This window comes from Urocitellus parryii, chromosome 3, assembly GCF_045843805.1.
Source record: "Urocitellus parryii isolate mUroPar1 chromosome 3, mUroPar1.hap1, whole genome shotgun sequence".
NCBI classification, from domain to species: Eukaryota; Metazoa; Chordata; class Mammalia; order Rodentia; family Sciuridae; genus Urocitellus; species Urocitellus parryii.
This window is the reverse complement of record NC_135533.1, coordinates 156732508-156754357: the sequence shown is the minus strand read 5'-3', so window position 1 is coordinate 156754357 and position 21850 is coordinate 156732508. Positions and strand designations below refer to the sequence as shown.

Here is a 21850-nt window from a genome sequence, read left to right as displayed (position 1 = left end):
CACTATTGCACCCTGTTCCAGGGCCTTGAATTTTAATGGCCACCATCAGTCAATACAGAGTGTTGTACTTGAACCATGTAGGAGTTGGAATTAAGTCATCAGCATAAAGTGAAGCCATTTGAAAAAGGACATTTCTAGTAAGAAGTTGGCACTAAAGAAAACCCGACTGGCAGCCAGACATACGGCAGAGAAGTTGGAATGCCTCATCTTTCCTCAGGGTTAGAAAAATAGTCTTCTTTTGAGTCTGGTACCACAGGCCTATCCTTGTGGATTCTAGGCCGAGTTAACATTACCCATATTATCCAGAAATCACCAGCCATGAAATGAAATGCCAATAAAAATGAACACAGAACAAAACTTATCTAGTTAACATTCATAGGTACTTGAAGCAGATCCACCCAGCAGAAATATTTCTGTTCCAGGCAGCATTTCCACCAATAAAGGACCACAAAAATGAATTTAAGATTGAAAGTAACAAAAGATGAAGAATGCAGTATGCCCAAATATCAGGGACAGAATGAGTAAGAAGTTTAGACTTCATTTAACCTCTGATTATAGAATTTTCAGATGGAAACTATAGATACACTTAAAATCATGAAAGATAAGTCAAAATAGAACTAAGTGTGAGAATTAAAACTATAAAACTTTTAGAAGAAAGCATAGAAATCTGTGACCTTGGATTAAGCAACTGTTTCTCAAATATGATACTTAAAGCACAAACAACTAAGGGAAAATAAAAAAGGAAACTGGGATTTAATCAAATTTAAATTGAGCTTCAATAGGACATGATCAGAGTGAAAAGACAACCCATAGATTGAGGATAAAATATTTGAAAATAACATCTGTTTAAGTTTGAGGATCCAAAGTATAATAAAGAACTCTCAGAGTTCAACCATAAAAAGACTAATAATACATAAAAAGACTAATAATACAAATTTCTCCTAAGAAGATATAGAAATGGCCCGTCAGGTGGTGCATGCCTGTAATCCCAGCAACTCTGGTGTCTGAGGAAGGCAGATCCCAAGTTCAAGGCCAGCCTCGGCAATTTAGCAAGACCCTGACTTAAAATAAAAAGGGTTAGGGATGTGTCTCAGCAGTACAGCACTGATGGGTTACAGGAGTACTGCCAAAAGAGTCATAACCACGTCATGAGCCATCAGGGTGAAATGCAAATCAAAAGTACAATGATTAGTTGGGTGTGGTGGCACACACTTGTAATCTCAACTGCGTAGAAGCTGAGGCAAGAGGATCATAAGCTCAAGACCAGCCTAGACAACTAAATAAAATAAAGGACTGGGGGTGGGAGCACTTTCCTAATATGTGCAGGGCCCTGGGTTCAATCCCAGTATCTCTGCCCCGCCCCACCACCACACACACATACCCAACATAATAAGATATCACTTCACATCCATTAAGGTAGCTGAAATCATAAGATCACAGATTGTCAGATAATAAGTATTGGTGAGGGGCTGTGGCTGTGGCTCAATGGTAAAGCACTTGCCTCGCATATATGAGACACTGGATTCTATCCTCAGCACCACATATAAATAAATAAAGATATTATGTGTCTACAACTAAAAAAAAATTTAAAAATAAGTATTGGTGAGGATAGGGAAACCTTGAAACCCTCATATACTGCTGGAGGGAATATTGTTCAGCTGCTTTGGAAAACAGACTAGCAGTCCCTCAAATGGTTAAATAGTTAAAATTACACAATGCTTCTACACCTAGGTGTATACCCAAGGGAATTGAAAGCATATGCTAATGCATTAACTTGTACACAAAGATTCATATTGTTACTACTCATAATAATCAAAAAGTAGAAACACCTCAAATTTCCATTAACTCTTTGACAACATGTATGATATATCCATACAATAGAATATTATTCATGAATCCAAAAGAATGGAGTACTTGCCTGTGCTACAACAGGGATAGACCTTAGCCAATAACAAAAGAACCACTTATTGTATGATTCTGTTTATGTGAAGCATCCAAAATAAACAAATCTAGACAGAAAGTCGGTTAGTAGTTGCCAGGAGTTGGGAGGGGAGGAAAGGAAAGGGAGTGATTATTGATGGGTATAGTTTCTTTTTGGAATTATGAAAGATCCCTGAAATGAGATGATGGCAGTGGTTGCACAATCTTATAAATATTCTAAAAACTACTAAATTTGGTATTTTAAAATGAATTTTATTATATGTGAATTATGTCTCAATAAAGGATAAAAAGAATAACACCATCAAAAAGGCCAGACAGATTTGGAAATGAACCATAGTACTTCTTGGTTTGAAAAGAAAAATAATCATTGCAACTAAAAAGTCAGTGGATATTTCAAAAGAGCACATTACAGCCAACTGAACAAATCATTCACTCTGAAGAACTGGTCAGAGTGCTGCAGAGCCAAATTGTAGGGATGCAGGGGATGTGTACCTTATAGGAGTCCCCCAAAGGACATGCTGCCAGAGCTGTTGTCTAGAGGAGTTAACAAATTAATTGAATCCAGTTTTGGAAATATAGTGAATTCTGACCAGAATAAAATTATTTACCCAACTGAGAGAACAGCAGAGTTCTATAAATAGAAAGTTTTTGTGTTCTTTGAGAAAGTTACCCTATGTTTGTCTTGTCTAGTTCCTTGGCCCCTGGCCCAGGTACTCCTAATTCCTAGCTCTTTCTCTTGGGTTGTATATATCCTGACCAAGAAGCAGAGGAGATACTCTTGAATTGGGCTGCTAGAGGCTTTTGTGTGTGTGTGTGGGGGGGGGGGTATTAGGGTTTGAATCCCAGTGTCATTTTACCACTGAACTGCATCTCCAGCCCTTTTATTTTATTCTTCTTATTTTATTTTTATTTTTAGATGGAGTCTTACTAAGTTGCCCAGGCTGGCCTGGAAATTGCTATCCTCCTACCTCAGCTTTTCAAGTAGCTGGGATTACAGGCATACATCCCCATGCCCAGGCTGGAGGCAATTTCTTGCCTGCAAATTCTAGGGTCCTGGTGTCATTAGGGTTAATCCCTCATCAGCTCTGTTCCCAAGATCTCAACACATTTTAGCTATACATACAGCTCTTACAAGACCTGTAGAATAAGGAATCATCAAGTTTGTCATTCTCTGATTCTCACTTGAAAGTGGCAGTGAGCAAGTATTCACTTGGGGCTGAGCTTCCTGCTTCCAAGATAGAATGTGTTCTTAGTGCTAAATTCTAAGAAAAAGTTGGAAGCCTGGGGATATAGGTTAGTGGTAGAATGCTTCCCTAATAATGCACAAGGCCCTGGGTTTGATGCCCATCATGAAAAAGAAAATGTTTTTTTAAGTTTAGTTGGATCTTGATAAAAGCTAGGAGGAATCCCCGAACATACTCATCAGTGAAAGTTTCCCTTTGGGGCCTTGTGTCTCTCAGTGGTTAGATGTTGATCTCAGAGCCATACACACCACAGTTGAGTCCCAGTTTTCCATCTTAGTGGATGTTCAGACACATTTTCTTTCTGAGCCTGTCTCTTCACTGCTAGCATGGTCCTCACAGGAGACCAGGCCTGATAGAAGGTGTCCCTTGGGCATTTAAGAATGAGTTCCTCTAGAACCTTGTCCTGATCCTTGTGTCACAGTGAGCAGCACAGGTCAACTCCGGCTGTTGCTATTTTGTTGTACCTCATTGTGTCTGAGCAATGAGGCCCAAGCAAACCTGATTGTCCCTCTCAACCAAGAGCCTCAGGTGAGATTGGGAGCCAAATACTAGCCTCCCAGGTGCAGGGTGGTATTTCTGGGTGAACTTGTGAATCCTGTACTCCAACCTGCTTTCTAACCATTTGTCAGGGAGAGACATAGGGCCCTAGGGTAAGTTAATACAAGAAAAGTTGGCCTAAGCAGACAGAACCTAGAATGAGACCCATTCACAAGTAGGGCAGCTCTGGCCAGCTATATTCTCCCTCAGAAGATCCTCTAGGGTATAGTGGTATAGGCCCACTCATAGGTTGAGGAGATATATGTTGTTCTCAATAGGCCGCTTCCCTCAGGAGCCCTGAACAGAGTGACAGGCAGAGGCAGGAAGAGGGAGACTCCCAAAGGCACTCAGAGGTCCCAGCAATGGAGAGGGAAGCAGGATAAGTTGAGGCAGTGCCAAGCAAAATGGCCTTCCTAGGCTAGTGTTGAAATGACAGGACATGATCAGGCCATTGAGAAACTTATATGATAGTTTGGCCTTGATTTGACATTATTATGGTATCTTACAAAACTCTTATTATACACACTCTGAACTTTTAAAATTATTTTGGCAAGCACTGACTTAGAGTTTCCAGAACAATAAGCTATATCCACAGAAGGATTCTTTGCCCTGTTCTAGAGAATTAGAAGTAGGGAATCCAAATTCCAATTGTTCATTGTTAATACATAGAAAGCAACCTTGCTATTATCACTTGTTAGTTTTTGTTGTTGTTTATTCTTTGATATTTTCTATAAGACATTGATGTCATCTGTGAATCAAGATAGTTTTTTCCTCCTTTCCAGTCTATGTGCCTTATCTTTCTTTCTCATGTTATTATTGCACTAGGTAGGATTGACTTCCTGTGCAACGTGTTGAAGAGGAATGGTGAGAGAGGATATCTTTGCCTTTGAGAAAATCAAAGAGGAAAATAATCTAGTTTTTCACATTATGATTTTAGCAATAGGGGATTTTGTAGGTATTCTTAATCAAGTTGAAGAAACTCCATGCTATTCCTATTTTGCTGAGAGTTAATTTCATAAACGTTGTTTGATTTTGTGAAGTACTTTTTCTACATCTCAGGATAATCATGATTTCTTTTTAATTACAAGATTTTTTTTCTTTAAACTTCTTAATGAATAAATTGATTTTTGGATGTCGGACTGGTATGCATACTTAGAATAAATCCCTTTAGGTTATGGAGTATAATTCCTTACATATGTTGTTGGGTTCAATATGCTAATGTTTTATTAAGGATTTTTTTTGCATCTATTGTTTTTATTTTCACATTTTTTTATTGGTGCATTATAGTTGTATGGAATGATGGGACTTGTAACATATTCATACATGTGCACAATACACAATATAATTTGGCCAGTATCACTCCCCAAAACATGCTCCCTCTCTCCCCACCTTCCACCACTTGGTCCCTTTTCTCTATTGATCTCCCTTTGATTTTCATGAGACTTGCCTCCACCTTTCTTTTCCTCACTAGCTTCCACATATGAGAGAAAATATATGACCCTTGACTTTCTGAATTTTACTTATTTCGCTTAACATGTTGGTCTGATAATGGTCCCTTTTTCCTGAAAATGACACAATTTCATTTTCTTTATGGCTGAATAAAACTCCATTGTGTATATTTACCATCTTTTCTTTATGTATTCATCCACCAAGGGGCACCTAGGCTCGTTCCATTAGTTTGGCTATTGTGAATTGTGCTGCTCTAAACATGGGTAGGCATGAAAGTATGATGACTTCAATTCCTTAGGATAAATACTGAGGAGTGGTATAGATGGATCAAATGGTGGTTCCATGCCTGGCCTTTTGAGGAACCTCCATACTGATTTTCATAGAGGTTGTACTAATTTACAGTTCCACCAACAATGTAAAAGTGTTTGTTTTTTTTTTTTTTTTCTCCACATCCTATCCAGCATTTATTATTGTTTGTATTCTTGATGATGCCATTCTGACTGGTGTGAGATGAAATCTCAGTGTAGTTTTTATTTGCATTTCCCTAAATGCTAATGATGTTGAACATTTTTCATATATTTGTTGGCCATTTATATTTCTTCTTTTGAGAAGGGTCTATGTAATTCATTGTCCATTTATTAATTACGTTATTTGGTTTTTTGGTATAAAGTTTTTTGAGTTCTTCATATATTCTAGATATTAAACATTTGTCTAAGAGTAGCTAGCAAAGATTTTCCTCCCATTCTGTAGGTTATCTCTTCACATTTCTAATTGTTTCCTTTACTGTGCTGACTCTTTTTAACTCTTTTTAATTTGCTACTATCCCATTTGTTAACTTTTGGCATTATTTCCTAAGCTTTAGGGGTCCTGCCTCTATGTTTAATGAGAGATGTTCCATCTGTTAAGAGTTTTTCTATTTTGTAATGTCTTTATCTGGGTTTGGTATTAGGATAACGATAGCCTCATAGGAATTAGGAAATATTTCCTCTGTTTCTATCTTCTATAACAGATTGTAGAGAATTGACATAATTTGTTCCTTGAATGTTTGATAGAAATCACTAGTAAAACAATCTAGGCCTCATGCTTTCTTGGAAGGTTATTAATTGTTGAATCCATTTGATTAATAAATAGATTTATTCAAATGATCTAAATTTTCCTTGTGTGAGTTTTGGTAGATTTGGTAGATTTCTTTCAAGGAATTGGTATACTTCATCTAAGTATTCAAATATTCGAGAATAGAAGTGTTGAAAAGAAGAGGAATTTTATTCCTCTTAGGATGTTTGTGTCTATGAAAATCAGTAGTGAGAATGTCATCTTCATTTCTGAGTAATTTGTGTCTTCTCCTTTTTTCTTGATTAAATTGCCTACAAGTTTAACAATTTTACTGATCTTTTTAAAAAAATTCACTTTTTCATTCATTGATTTCCTCCTCTTTTGTTTTTATGTTTTCAACTTCATTGATATCTGTAATTTTTATTTTAATTTCTTCTGCTTACTTTAGGCTTACTGTTCGTTTTTTATGATGGGGAAGTTTAAATTATTGACTTCAGATTTTTCTTTTCTAATATATACATTCAGTGCCTTAAATTTCCCTTTTACTCTTGCCACATTGCTTTTACTCTGTGCCACAAATGTTATTTATGTTTGGTCTCTAAATATTTGGGTATTTTCCTATTATCTTTTAGTGATTAATGTCTGGTTTAATTTCATTGTGGTCTGAGAACATATAGAGTTATGGCCTAGAATGGTGGTGGATTTTGATGACTATTCCATGTGAGCTTGAGAAAAATGTATATTCTACTATTGTTGAAAAAAGTATTTCTTAAAATGTCAGTGAAGTCCAAATGATTGCCAGATACCATGGTACATGCCAGCTACTTGGGAAGCTAAGTCAAGAGAATTACAAGTTCATGGCCAGCATGGAAACTGTGTCAAAGTGAAAAGAGAGTGGTAAAGCGCCCCCAGGTCCAACTCCCTAGTATGTGTACACACACACACAAACACATATGACGATATTGTTCAAATAATTATTTCCATATCGATTTTCTATCTACTAGATCTGTTTCTCTTATAGGGATGTTAAAATCTCTACTATAATTCATATATTTCTCCTTCTAGTCTATTAGTTTGGGCACATATATTTTGATATTCTGTTGTTAGACACACACAAATTAAGGATTGTTAGGTCTCCTTGGATAACTGACCCCTTTATCATTGTGTAATGCTTCTCTTTATCCCTGCTAGCTTTTCTTGTTCTGGTGCCTACTTAGTCTGAAATTAATATAGCTTTTTTAGATTAATGTTAGATTAGCATATCTTTATCTCTTGTTTATTTCTTGTTTTTGTTTTTAAATAGACTATTTTTAGGGCAGTTTAGTTTCAGAGTAAAATTGAGTAGAAATTAGAGTTCCCATGTGACCCTGTCCCCATAAATACAAAGCCTCCCTCCATTGTCAAAATCTGATGTGGAACACATTATTATCACTGAGTTTACAGTTTACATTAGGGTTCAGTTTTGGTGGTATTCATTTTATGGGTTTTCAGTCCACCCTTAGAGTACTTCACAGAATAGTTTTGCTGGGGCTGGGGTTATAGCTCAGTGGTAGAGCACTTGCCTCTCAGGTGAAGGGCCCTGGGTTCGATTCTCAGCACCACATAAAAATAAATAAACAAAATAAATATATTGTGTCCAACTATAACTAAAAAACTTAAAAAAAAAGGAATAGTTTTACTGCCCTAAAAATTTTGTCCTCCAACTAATCCCTCCCTCCCCCTTAACTCCTAGCAACCACAGATTCTTTTTACTGTCTGCATAGTTTTGCCTCTTCCAGAATGTCAAACAGTTAGAATTCCTTTACTTTTTTGTGTGTGCACTTTAGATTGTACCCAAGTTCTTGGCCATGCTAAGTATGTCCTCTCCCACTGAGCTATATGCCCTATCTCTATCATGTGTGAGGCACTGGGTTCGATCCCTTGCACCACATAAAACTATACAAATGAAATAAAGATATTGTGTCCATCTACATCTAAGAAAAAATATTTTTAAAAGATGTTTAGGGACTAGAGTTGTGACTCAGTAGTAAGAGCACTTGCCTAGCATGTGTGAGACCCTGGGTTCAATTCTCAGCATCTCATATAAACAAATGAATAAAATAAAGGTCCATCAACATCTTAAAAAATTTTTTTAAATGTTTAATATAAACCCATCTTTTAAAAACATTTTTTTCATTCGTTTTGTCTGTAATTGGTGTATTTAGAGCATTCACATTTGAAGTGTCTATTGATATAGTTGGATTAGTGTCTACATGTGGGTAACTGTTTCTATTCATTGGATTTGTCCTTTATTTTTTATCTTCCCCTCCATTTCTAATTGAGTATTTTATATAATTCCATTTTCTCTCCTCTCAACATTATTATACTTCTTTTTAAAACTTTCTTGCAGTTGCTCTGGTGTTTGCAGTGAATATTTGCAATCAATCTAGACTACTTTCATGGATAGTACAGGCATCTTAATACAAAATATTCCAAATTTCTCCTTTTGTGCCTTATAACATTATTACCACTTCATTTATTTATAAATTTTAATCATTTAATACATTGTTGCTATTATTAGTTTGAATAAAAAGTTGTCTCTTAGATCAGTTGAGAAGAGTAAAATATTTTCTTTTATGTCCATTTATTCCTTCTCTAACAGTTTTCCTTTCCTCATACAGATATGATTTTCTGAGATACATCATTTTCCTTCTCTTTGAAGAAATAACATTTTTTGCAAGGCAGGTCTGCTAACAAATTCCTTCAGGTATTTGTTTTTGTCTGAGAAAGTCTATATCTTCTTCATTTTTGAGGCTTGATTTCACTGGATACAGATTTCTAGGTTGGTGCATTTGTTTGTTTGTCTTAGACAGGATCTTACTTTATTTCCCAGGCTAGTCCCAACTTCTGAGCATAAGTGATCCATCTACCTTAGCCTCTGAGTAGATGTTCATCACTGCATGTGACTTAGTGGGTTTCTCTTGAATGGAAAATATAATGTAGTTTATCCTTTTGTCTTATAAAGAGGGTTTTTTTCCTCCTGTCTTCTAAATTTTCTGTGGTTTTCTATAGTTTGAGTATGTTATGCCTAGGTATAGATATTTGGTATTTATCTTGTAAGTGTTCTGAGCTTTATGTATCAGTACTTTGGTATCTTTAATTGATTTGGAGAAGCTCTTTGCTATTCTTGTTCTTCATATTCTCAGCTTTTATTATTATCATTATTATTATTAAATTCTGAGACTTCCCATCTCTTCAACTTTTTCCATTGGAGTCCTTAGCTTATTTATCAGTTATTTAAAATCTTGGTATGATAATTCCAAAATTTCTGCTGTACCTAACTCTGATATCTGCTTTGTCTCTACACTATGTATGTTTTTGTTTCTTGTGTCTCAGCATTGTGTATATTTTTGTTTCTTATTTTGTTTTTTACTTTTGCTTTTGGGGTTTTTTTGGTTGTGGTTTATTTCATTTTGCCTTTTATCATATCTTGTAAAGCTAGGCATATTGTATTGGATAAGTGGAAAAGAGGTATACAGGCATTCATGAGGTTTTGTTTATCTGGCTAGGAGTTAGGCTGTTTTCTCTTTCTTATAACTGTAGGTCAGAAGCTTCAGTTTCTTCCAGTGACCTTTTGTCTGTAGTCTTTAGGTTTCCCTAGAAACTCTTTAAATACAGTCTATGAACTGGGTGTCACTACACCCAAATTACCACATGCATATAATCCCAGCCACTCACGGGATTGAGCAGGAAGATGGTCAGTTCCCAGCCTGGCAAGACCCTATCTTAAGATAAAAAGTAAAAAGTGTTGGGGATTAGTGGTACACCACCACTGAGTTCAATCCCCTGTATCACATTTAAAAAAAAAAAAAAAAAAGTGGGGGAGGGTTGGTGTCAGTGTTTTGCAGCTCTCTCAGTTGTAATTTACTGTTATTATACTGAAGCCTTGCTGATGTGATGATGAGGTATTAGGAAGTAGAAACATTCTATAATCTCATGCTTAACTTTCCCTTTTACGTTGTTGGATCAGAATCCCTGGGCTCTAGTATGAATCCCTAGGCCTAACTATATTCTTTCAAAAGAGTTTCTTAGCCTATAGTGGTGGAAGAGGGCAGAAGCTAGAAGGGGCTTGGATTGGTTAATTGCCTGCCTGCCCTTCCTCCAGGTGAGATAAAGCTCTGGCAAGGTAGTTTCACTGGAGGGCAGAATTGGCTATAGAGTATGGTCTGGTCATGTTTCAAAATGTCTACCTACCTTCCCCAAACCCTAAAAGAACACAGGGAACTATTTTCTTCATTCTGAATCTTCACACTGACAACCTGGAAGGGTACTTGAAAGTAAAAATAAGGAACACTTGGGTACCCTCTTAACAAGGAGTTTCAACTCTCAATCTTATCCACACTCAGCCTTCAGCAACATGACTGTTAACTTTGAAAGTATGTCTGCCAGTACCCACTTTGGCTTCTAATCGAGGTCAGCTGCGTTTTTTGTTTGTTTGTTTGTTTTTTTAATAGGATTTTTTTTTTTAAAGAGACAGAGAATTTTTTAATATTTATTTTTTAGTTCTCGGCGGACATAACATCTTTGTTTATATGTGGTGCTTAGGATCGAACCTGGGCCGCACGCATGCCAGGCGAGCACGCTACCACTTGAGCCACATCCCCAGCCCCAGCTGCGTTTTTTGTCTTTATTCATCTTCAGTTTTCAGGGTGTCAGTTTTTCTTTTGACCTCCATTCTCTGATGGATCTAAAAAGAGTAATAACTTTTCAATTTTTCAATCAATATTTGGGGATTAATATGGATTTTTAAACATTACAAAATTAATAGTTGTGTGGAGAAAGTCATGGTGTCTATTTGTGCAGGTTGAAAGAACAGAACCTTGTGAAAGAGCTGAGGCCCCGGGATCTCCTAGAGAGCAGCAGTGACAGTGATGAAAAGGTCCCCTTGGCTAAGCCATCCTCATTATCCAAGCGAAAACTTGAGCTTGAGGTAGAGACAGTGGAAAAGAAGAAAAAGGGGCGTCCTCGGAAGGACTCCCGTCTCCTGCCTATGTCTCTGTCTGTCCAGGTGAGGCCTGAGATTCATCCTGCCTGCTCCCACTCACCTTCCTGGACTCTGCACTGGGAGGCCCTTCTTGCCATGGTGCACCTTGTCAGTATGGGATGCTTTGGGAACCATTTGGCTTAGATACAGACATCAGGGAATGTATCATGGAGTGCGGAGGCCACACTTCCTCACCCCCCTTTCAGTCCAGCCAGAATCCTTTAGCAAGTTCCCTGGTGTCAGCTCCCTTATCTGTGAGGTGAGAATACTTGTAGCATTCTCTTTTGCTTTCTCCCTCACAGTAAGTACAAATGCCCAGCCTCACTTTTGGGTGACTTACTTTTACCTAATGCTTCCCCTGTAGTGTTGGGGTGGGGCTCAAGGATGTTTCTGCTCTTCTAGTCTCCAGCCACCCTTACTGCAGAGAAGGAGGCCATGTGTCTGACTGCACCAGCACTTGCACTGAAGCTGCCAATACCAGGCCCCCAGAGAGCATTCACCCTCCAGGTAAGTGCCGGGACACTCCAATGACTCCCTTGAAGGCATGTACATACATTTATCTTCCTAGTATAAACTCTGTCTTTTCAGTGCCTTGGGGACTGGTTTGTAGTGGCTCTCCATTCCCTTCTGGAGGAAGTCATAGTTAATCAGAGTACTTACCAATCTTGGCAAGAATGTTAATAGCTTCTTCTCCTTCCCACCTTTAGGCCTCTTTCTCCATGGTTTACCTTTGAAGTCCCAAATGCTCAGTTGCCCTTACTATCACTCCTTCTGGATTACCAGCCCCTTTAAGACTTGTCTTGGGTGTCTCGTTTCCTGGAGGCCTCCTGCATCTCCACCTTTAGTCCTGGCAGCCTCAGTCTTAGTGCCCATGAAACTGTTGGGTCATTGGTCAGTCTCCTGACAGTTCCATTGGCCTATCTGCTTTTTTTTTTTTTTTTTTTTAAAGACAGAGAGAGAGATAATTTTTTAATATTTATTTTTTAGTTTTTGGTGGACACAACATCTTTATGTTATTTTTATGTGGTGCTGAGGATCGAACCCAGCGCCCCGCGCATGCCAGGCAAGCGTGCTACCGCTTGAGCTACATCCCCAGCCCCTCTGTCTGCTTCTTGATGCTTGGAACAGGGTCATCCTCAGAGCTGATAGAGCTCTTAGAGAAGCTTATAACCATGAGTTTATTCAAACACATTTCTAGAACAGATAATCCCTCAAACCCAGCAACAGTGTCCAGGCTTCTCCCTCCTTGGCAGCTTTGCCCATAGTGACCTCTCTACACACCCTCAAGTCCTCAGGCAACATTCTTGGACCCTATCTATGGGTCATATCCCATTGACTGCACACTACTCCAGGCCCAGGTTAGACTTCATAGGGCAATGAAGGGCAGACATCAGCCCTTCCCAGCCATAGGTCTTTGTGGGCCATAATACAGAGGAATGAAACAGGCGGAGCCAAAGGATAAGTGTAGGACCCATCCAGTTTTTACTGCTGATGTGCATAGAAACAGGAAGCTTCTCTAGCAGTTAGCAACTCAAAACTTCCCTTCCAAACTAAACCATCCCTGAATATCTTCACTTTTGAGTGCCACTTGAGGCTATGCTTGCTTTCTGGGTGTCTATAAAGGGGATATGGCTCCTAGTGGATCCCTTCATCTGCTCCAGCTGTACCTGCTAGTATGACTACACAGTACAAACTTATAAGCTGTTCTGCCTGTGTTGGTTAGCTCTCCAGACATACAAAGCTGAGCTCACTTAGTGCCAGGCACTGAAGTAGGCACTTCTCATGCATGCTATGCTGGGGACTTTCTCACCAGCATAGCCTCAGAATGAACAGAGACTCATTGCCAGAGAGAATATTGAAGTTTTCTAGACTTTTCTCCCAGTACGACAATGGCTTTCTTCTTACTAAATACTGCAGTTTTTGAAGATCTTTCAAGAAGGAGGCTAGAAATCCAAGTCTCACTCCCAGCTCTGTCCCTGGTTGGCTGCAGTTCTTACTCTCAGCATGTTCTTGGGAAGTCATCCCCCTGTGAGATGACATGGTGGCCCTCTTGCCCTGTCCTGTTTCCTTCACAGCTCCCCACCAAATGTTACCCTCTTTTGTTGGCCAACCAACTAGACTACCTGTCTGTGTCTTCCCCCTATTTCACAGCCCAGGGCTGCAGAGCCCCTGAACATCTCACTTGTCTTGTGAACACTGTCTGAGTAAGCATGCTTTCACCTGAAAAGATGTGTGTTTGCTTTCCTCCATCTAGGTGAGCTCTGACCCCTCCATGTACATTGAGGTGGAAAATGAAGTAACGGCCGTGGGGGGTGTAAAACTGAGCCGACTGAAGTGCAACAGGGAAGGAAAGGAGTGGGAGACAGTGCTCACTAGCCGGATCCTCACTGCTGCCGGCAGCTGGTAAGGGCAGGCAGGAACCTGTCTTGTCATGTAGAGTAGACATCATGAGCTATGTTGGGTGGCACTTTTACTGTCCTGGAATTTAGCCTGTCTGAGGGAGGACTGCTTCCACTGAGGCTCACATTGGGCCTTAGTCCAGGCCAATCATGGGCATTTCTCATATCAGTCCCTACCTCATCAATGAAATCATTATGATTATTCCAATGTTATAGATGGGGAACCTGAGTCTTGAGAATCACCCAGGCCAGGCCCTGAATCTGGTGGTCTTATTTCTTTGTCTGGCTAGATTCTCAAAAGTCTCAAGTTCCAGGCTGAAGTCTGCCTGGCTCTTGCTGACCTCAGTAGTTTCCTTCCCTAGACCCAGATTTTCATATAAGTTAGGACAGGATTTTATGACTGCCTCCTATGTCCCCAACCCTGTCCTCCCCAGATTCTTCACTTTGGGGAGAGATCTTAATTCAATGATTAATTACACAGTGTCTTCCCATGGGCTCCTGGCACTGAGTATGAGCTCTGTCTTTCCTGTGCTCCATCTGAAAAGAGGACTGACTCAGGTGTCTGCCAGGCATAGGGCCCTAGTTAGGTAGAAACCCTTACAAGGACTTTCTAACGATGATCACTCAGATGCAATTATTTCAATTAGATCCTTAGTTTTCTATTATAAGGTCATATGTAAATGCTTTCACACAGGTCTGCAAACACTGGCCTTATGTCTTAGGTCAGGACTCCCATAGGCCCTGAGTGATTTTTATAGTGTTAAACCTAGAAGAGCCCCACCATTGTGTTTCTCACTGAAATTATCTTTCAGGAAAAGCACATAGAGCTCCTAATCCCAGCTACCTTTTTTTTGGATGCTACAAGAGCTTCCACTCTCCATCCCCGATCCCAAGGCAGATGGCATGCCTCAGTTGAAGGCCTGCCTCAATTGAAGGCCAAGGATATTAGCACAATCATCCCCATAGCAACACAGCAGCTATTGAGGGGGTCCTGCTAGGTAACCGAGGGCTTCTTCTCCTATATAATCCCACCTACTCAGGCCCAGCCTACAGACCTGCTCCCTAGTGCTACAGCCTAGAGCAACAGCTTCCTGAGCCAGGATTCAGATTTCTCTTTCCTTTACAGGGCTCAAGGAAGGCCCTGACCATCAAAATGAGCAGATAAAATTCAGTCACAGCAACACAGAGAACTCCCTGCTTCCAGGTCCTACTGGAAGTTTTCTCAAGATTCATACTTTCAAAGTAGACATTTTATAAACAAAAGATCCTCAACTTGCTTCTCCCTTTTCAGAGACCAGTAACATGTCACATTAGGAATAAGTTGGCAGAGCTCTTTTCTTAGCCAACCTTCTTACTCTCGGCCTACTGGGACAACAGGCACTGTAGACCATAGGCCCTGGCTCAGCAGGATAAAAGTCCTGGAGGGGACTTAGGATGGTCTGCTATGGTCAGGGCCTTGCTGGCTACATACCTGCCCCTGCTTCTTGGAGTCTGAGTTCTAGCCTCTTGCACCTATGACTGAGCCTCAGCGGTCCCTTGAAGAAATGGCAGAAGCCCACTTGTGCTGGGCTTACCTAGGGAGTCTGGTAGTCACTCAAGTGAGGCATTGGACAGTGTGTGGAATGGAAACATCTTCTCTGAAGCATTTCTTGCTCAGAGTGACGCGCCTCTCCAAGCTCAACCATAACAGCACTCTGAGTACACTGCTGGTATCACTTGTGGCGACTTGTACCAGTTCCCCACACTCTCCCAGCCTGCCTCAGCAGAGACCTTGTTTGGACTTCTCTGGCTATTGATACCCAGGAGACTGTCACATGGACTTTCTGTGGCCTCCTCATCTGATGAGTGAGGCATGCTTCCTGGTGACCATCATGTACGGCTGTGGTACTCCAAGGGCTGAGTGCCCTTGCACTCCTTGTTAGCTCAGAAAAGTATGAATAGCCATATGGGAAGGAGTAGAACAGAAGTCTCTCAGGAAATCTCAGGTAGGCTCTGCCTTGCTGTCCCCACCCCAACCTAGTCCTTGTACAACTTCTTCTGGCCTCTCTCTCTGGCTTCATCTACTCAGCAGAATGCTATGTCAGAAGCAGGCAGAGGGAATGCTCTGCATCAACCTGGTTGTTGCCTTTGCTGCAGCACCTGGTCCCTGTGACATCTGCCCCTCCTCTGCCTTCACAGTGATGTGGTGTGTGTCGCCTGTGAAAAGAGGACGCTGTCGGTGTTCTCCACCTGTGGTCGCCGCCTCCTCCCTCCCATCCTCCTGCCGTCCCCGATCTCTACTTTGCACTGCACAGGTTCCTATGTCATGGCGCTCACTGCTGCAGCTACACTGTCTGTCTGGTGAGAGGCAGGCACAGGGTGGGGTGGTTTTCATGCAAGACAGTGCTATGCATTTCCCACCTCACTGCAGGGGTAGGGAACACAGCAGAAAAGGCAGATGTTGGGCTCAGGAGGAGGCCCTGAGAAGTCAGCAACACTGCTTGTGTTGGCTGCCCCTGTGGCTTAAGGATTAAGGAGGCAATGCAAAGGGAAATAAATCAGCCAACCTACTCTGCTGACATCCTTACAGGAACAAACTGCATGACAAAGTACACTGCCTAATGGCATGTGCCAGGGTCCTTAGGTGGATTCATCAGCAGTGGGATCCAGATGGCAAAGGTGGCCACACTCCTGATATGACTTCTGTAGCTGGCTTCTCCTAGAATGGGTGTGGGCATTGGAGACAGGTGCCTGGGACCTCTGGATGGAGGGCTGTGGGTTTGTTTGTAGGGACCAGGGTACCTGAGTGGCTGAGACACACTTTGATGTGTTTATCTCAGGTGGAGAGTAAGTTGTTCCCTGTCTCCCTCTTAGGGATGTTCACAGGCAGGTGGTTGTGGTGAAAGAAGAGTCTCTACACTCCATCTTGGCAGGTAACCCCTGCGGACCCCTCCTCCCTTGGGGACTGAGACCTAGATCTGATGCACATGGGCCACTTCAGCCTAGATAGAAAGCCAGGCTCAGGATCCAGCCCAAGTGAGACAGGATACACTTACATAGCAAGGAGACAGGTTTTCTGGGCAAAAGATTCAATGGGTCCCTGAGAGATAAGAAAGATCTTGTTGAATATTAGTGAAAATGGCTCACACAGAGCACTATAAGTAGCTTTCCCTCTTTTCCAAGTCATCATTAAAGACCTTATTGCTGGGATCATGGGAGCCAGGGTTCAGATTTCTCCTTAGATGCAAACACTTGCTGATCAGAACACACCAGAACTTATTCCTGTGGTGTCCCCCAGGAAGTGATATGACAGTGTCACAGATCTTGCTGACGCAGCATGGAATCCCAGTGATGAACCTATCTGATGGGAAAGCGTACTGCTTTAATCCGTCACTCTCTACGTGGTAAGAAACTCCATCCCCACCCTGCCCCTGCTTCATGGGATTGTCTATACTGGACAGCTGAGCAAAGGCTTCAGGTCTTGGGAGTCAGGCTCTGAACTCTGAATGGCAGCTAGTATATACTCTACCATCACTGTGGGCTGCTGCTGGCCTGTGGCCTCTGCTCTCAGAGCCTGTACACAGGAGAATGGCCTGCTGCATTATTTTCTGGGGCTGGTTTTTGGGATGTGTGTGTGTGTGTGTGTGTGTGTGTGTGTGTGTGTGTGTGTGTTTAGTTTGTTTCTTTGCAATATTGAATATTTAACCCAGGGCCTCATTCATGCTAGATTAGCCCTAACACTGAGCTACATCCCCATCCCTTGAGCCTGTTTTATTAGAATAGGTATTTGGAAATTTTTATGATTCTTGACAGATATTTTTCAGACTGGCCTCTTTAACCAACACCAGCATAGGAGAGGTGGCTTCATAGTAGCCTTGCCAATGTTAGTCAATGTTGTGAACTTAGTAGGAGCAAAGTAGCCCCTCAGTAATTAGTAATGGTGGAAACAAACTCACTCATATGGGTGATTTTTTTTTCCTTCGTTCAGTTTTGAATTTAGAGCCCCCTTTTTAAAGTTTGCTATCTTCTAGCCCATTTTCTGTTAAAACTTGCCAAATACTTTATTATTCAGTTAAAAAACAAAAACAAAAAAACTCTGTCACCTACCCTCTCAAATTGCAAAAAGCTTGTGAATATGTGTGATTACCATAATAATGGAAATGAGCTAATTATTTAAAAAAGACATGTCGACTTTTTATAGTCATCCTTGTATTTTGTACACATTTATAAAGACAACTAGCTGTTTAAAATGTGTGGAAAGCTGATTACAATAATGCATGCCCATAGTGCCAGCTACTCTGAAGGCTAAGGCAAGAGGATCCCAAGTTCAAGTCTAATGTAGGCAACAGAGCAAGATCCCATCTCAAAAAAAGTATCTGGAGAATGTTTTCTTAACAGAATAGTTCTGAGGAGGTAGAAGAACTGCCTTCCTGGGGATGCTGGAGAGGCATAGAAATGCTAGAGACTGGCTTTCCCTGGAGTTGTAACAGACCCAGGCCACACAGGCCCTGGGTAGGCCACAGCATTGTGTAAGCCAGGCATCCAAAACATACTTCACACACAGTAACACCTTAGTCATCAGGAAGTGAGACTGAAGCTAAAATATTCATAGTGAGAACCCTATCAGTAACCTTTCCATGAAAATATAATTTATTAGGCTCTTAACTAGGAAACCTGCCAGTTAATGGGCTTCTTGTACTGAAGTGCACTAACTGTCAGCCTCTGTTTGTGTGCTGCCAATGTGGTGGATGGGGCTTAGTTCTTTTTGGGGGGTTGGGAGGTGGTACTGGGGATTGAACTCGGGGGAACTTGACTACTGAGCCACATCCCCAGCCCTGGTTTTTTTGCAGTTTATTTAGAGACAGAATCTACACTGAGTTGTTTAGTGCCTCCCTTTTTGCTGAGGCTGGCTTTGAATTTGAGATCCTCCTGTCTCAGCCTCCCAAGCCACTGGGATTACAGGGTGCGCCACTGTGCCCAGTGGGGCTTACTTCTTTCTGGCTTTTTTTTTTAATATTTATTTTTTAATTGTAGTTGGACACAATACCTTTATTTTATTTATTTTTGTGTGGTGCTGAGGATTGAACCCAGGGCCTCGCATGTGCTAAGCGAGCACTCTACCACTGAGCCACAACCCCAGCCTCTGTGGCTTTTTTGACAGCCTCCTCTGGTACGCCTCCTGATTTTTCTGACCTTTGATCCTGTCTTTGATTCTTCAGGAACCTGGTTTCTGACAAGCAAGACTCACTAGCCCAATGTGCGGATTTTAGGAGCAGCCTGCCATCCCAGGATGCCATGCTGTGCTCAGGACCGTTAGCCATAATCCAGGGACGCACCTCCAAGTATGTGAGCTGAGAACTTTGGCCACTATCAACAGGGCTGCCCTGGGAGGAAACCAGGCCTAGTCTCTGTTTGTCTGTCTTTGTACCCCAGTTGCTGCTCAACACAGAAATCGGGGGTCGGGGGGGTGGGGGGGGTCTCTAAGGTTGTGGATCCATATCAAGTAATATTTCATGGTTGGCTGGAATATAGGCCCTGTCACTTCAGGGGTCCAGATTATAGTCTGAGGATGCTAAATGTCATAAATACCTATAAGGGGCAGGATTTGGGGTGGGTGGGTGGGGAATCGACCACTGGTCTATCATCCCAGAGACCTAGATGGTAGGTGCACTGTAGAATATTCTTGGAGTACGAAGAAGCCCAAAGCTAGGATATGATGATGGGCAGGTCAACAAAAGTCTCTGGCACCTGCCAATAAACTGGGTTGATAGATGGGAGGACTTCTACAACCAGATGCCTACCACCCCTGCGAGCTCTGTCTCGGTACCCTAGAGCATGTGGGAGCATTCCTGAACACTGCCCTCTGCTTCATATTGCCTGCTTTGTTGGTCTCTACAGCTCTGGAAGGCAAGCTGCCCGGCTTTTCTCCGTGCCTCATGTGGTACAGCAGGAGACCACGCTGGCCTACCTAGAGAACCAGGTTGCAGCGGCACTCACCCTACAGTCCAGCCATGAGTACCGCCACTGGCTCCTTCTTTATGCACGGTACCTCGTGAATGAAGGTGAGGTCCTGTGACCCAAGTGGCCTTCTCCATTTTCTCCTCTATTTTCTAAGGCCTAGCTTAGTCCCTGGGAATCAAGGAAGAGATGTAGTGGCCTAGAGCTCTCTGAACTCCTTTGCATTCCTTATAGGTCCCCATGGTTGTCCCCAAAGGCTCTGGCCTCCCTGACAGCAAGCGGGACCACACCTCCCACCTCCCAGCCTGAGCTATAATCAGGGCAGCTCAGTAGGCATTCAGCCCTGTCATGAGCTCCAGGCCCTGAGTAGAGTAGGCTTGAGGATGTTCTTCATAGGAACAAGACAGGAAGGTTGGCAGTGGGGAAGGAGGATGGAAACATGCATGGAAAGACCTGCCTTATAGGAGCAGACTAGATGTTCTGGCTCCTGTCTGCCACCAAGGCCTGTCACTCAAGGCAAAGGCATCTTCTGGCAGCATTTCTTTTCCTTCTCTGAGTCCCTCCTGCTCTGGACAGCCTATCTGCTGCCCAGCAATTCCAAATGACCCTCTAGCCACTGTCCTCCAGCCTGATCCTGCTAAGGCTATCAGAGCACCTATGACCTCTTGGTGGTATACCCTACAGAAAGCAAAGTGTGCTGGAAGAGAGGCTTTACTATCTACAGAGTAACCTCTAACAGACTTTCTTCTCTCATTGAGCAAGCATCTGGTCCTGACTTACCAATTCTTCTTCCCTCAAGCATAGCCTCCAAGGATTGTGGCATAGGACTGGCCCTCCCAAAGCTCTCCCTGTGTTCTTACACAGTCCCAGCCCCTTCCAGAACTTCTTCCATATCTTTTCCTTGGCTCTTTTGCTTTGTTCTTGTCATCACTTTCCCATTTTGATTATGATTTAAAGAAAAATATTAAGTACAAAAAAAATGTACAAAACACCTACAAATATACTCTCAGAATTTATATATTTTCCTCCTACTTTGTAAATATAAGAGTGTGTGTTTATATACACTTGTAATGACAACAAACATTACTGATCCCTAACTCCTTCCCCAGCAACTCCAGTGATAAGTTTGATGTTTACTCTTCCCACTCAGTCCATGTGGCTGGCTGGTATGTACCAGCTCTCCTAAATACTCACCTTCCTTAGTTCTGATACCTAGGGTACTCAAGTTACATCTTGAACCTCATGCCCCATCTTTCCCCAAACCCCCACTCCTTGCCTTCTTCTTTGGTTTACCTTATCCTAGGTATTTAGCAGTACTCACTCTGAGTTCCACATAAAGACTTCTTCCTCTAAGCTCTACCACCTGTTTGTAGGGTCACTTCTACTGTTTATATTTATTTCTCCATCTTCTATACATCTGTTTTTCCCTAGATAATATACCAGGACCCCTTCCCTCATTTCTGTTCCTTGTTTTCTCAAGTAGAAGAGCAGGAATCAAGTGTTACAAGGAGACCCCACTCACTTTTCAAATTCCTCAGGGTTCATTCCTCCTTTTCTGTACCCTTTGATTCCATCTGTTTCCTAGGCATGCCCCCAAATGCTGCCTAAGTCCTCAGACTCTGCTTCCATAGCCTTTCTGGCAGTTGCACCCACTACAGCAGTGCTTCTGACTCTCAGTCACCACTCTGCAGTTGGGCCCTCACAGTCTGCTTCCTTCTCATCTCCTCTCACAGCAGCTGCTGATATGTCTTCTCTCAAACAGATCCCACCAGCCCACACCCTTCCTTCCACAGTTTCCCATATTTTCCACCACTGTGGGGAGTTCATCATCACAAAACTGGCCGTGTCTGGTTTTCCTGTGGGCCCAGCACACAGAGAAGGTTCTGTATACATAGTTAGGGATACAGGTGAATGAATGAAAATCTGTGATTGTGTCCCTCAATGCCCTAAACTGAGAAACACAAGCATTTGCCCATAGTAGGCAATAAAATAAGTGTTCATTCTGTTGTTGTGATATACACAGCAATTTAGCATATTTTCAAATTTTTATTTCTTTTTATAATGTGTTCCTATTTCTCTGTTTTTTGTTTGTTTGTTTTTGTTTTTGTTGTTCTATTTTTCTATAATTAGGGTTTGAATACCGACTTCGAGAAATATGCAAGGACTTACTGGGTCCGGTTCACTGCTCCACTGGAAGCCAGTGGGAGTCAACAGTAGTGGTAGGTGCTTCTTTAATTCTTGCCTCAAGAATTCTCTTGAAACATGAA

The 21850-nt window shown here is 41.8% G+C and overlaps 1 protein-coding gene across 4 annotated transcripts in view; it reads left to right on the top strand.

The window, feature by feature from the left end:
• Positions 1-21850, top strand: part of Hira (histone cell cycle regulator) — a 97131-nt gene that overhangs the window by 60812 nt on the left and 14469 nt on the right. For 3 of the 4 annotated variants that reach the window (XM_026401714.2, XM_026401718.1, XM_026401716.2), the window contains 8 exons: positions 11067-11271; positions 11650-11754; positions 13502-13650; positions 15825-15986; positions 16500-16558; positions 16924-17029; positions 18845-18967; positions 19524-19687. In XM_026401714.2, the coding sequence (XP_026257499.1) occupies positions 11067-11271; positions 11650-11754; positions 13502-13650; positions 15825-15986; positions 16500-16558; positions 16924-17029; positions 18845-18967; positions 19524-19687 (1073 nt within the window). Of the gene's footprint in view, positions 1-11066; positions 11272-11649; positions 11755-13501; positions 13651-15824; positions 15987-16499; positions 16559-16923; positions 17030-18844; positions 18968-19523; positions 19688-21713; positions 21803-21850 lie in introns of all 4 variants that reach the window. The other variant, XM_026401715.2, reaches the window with a different exon arrangement.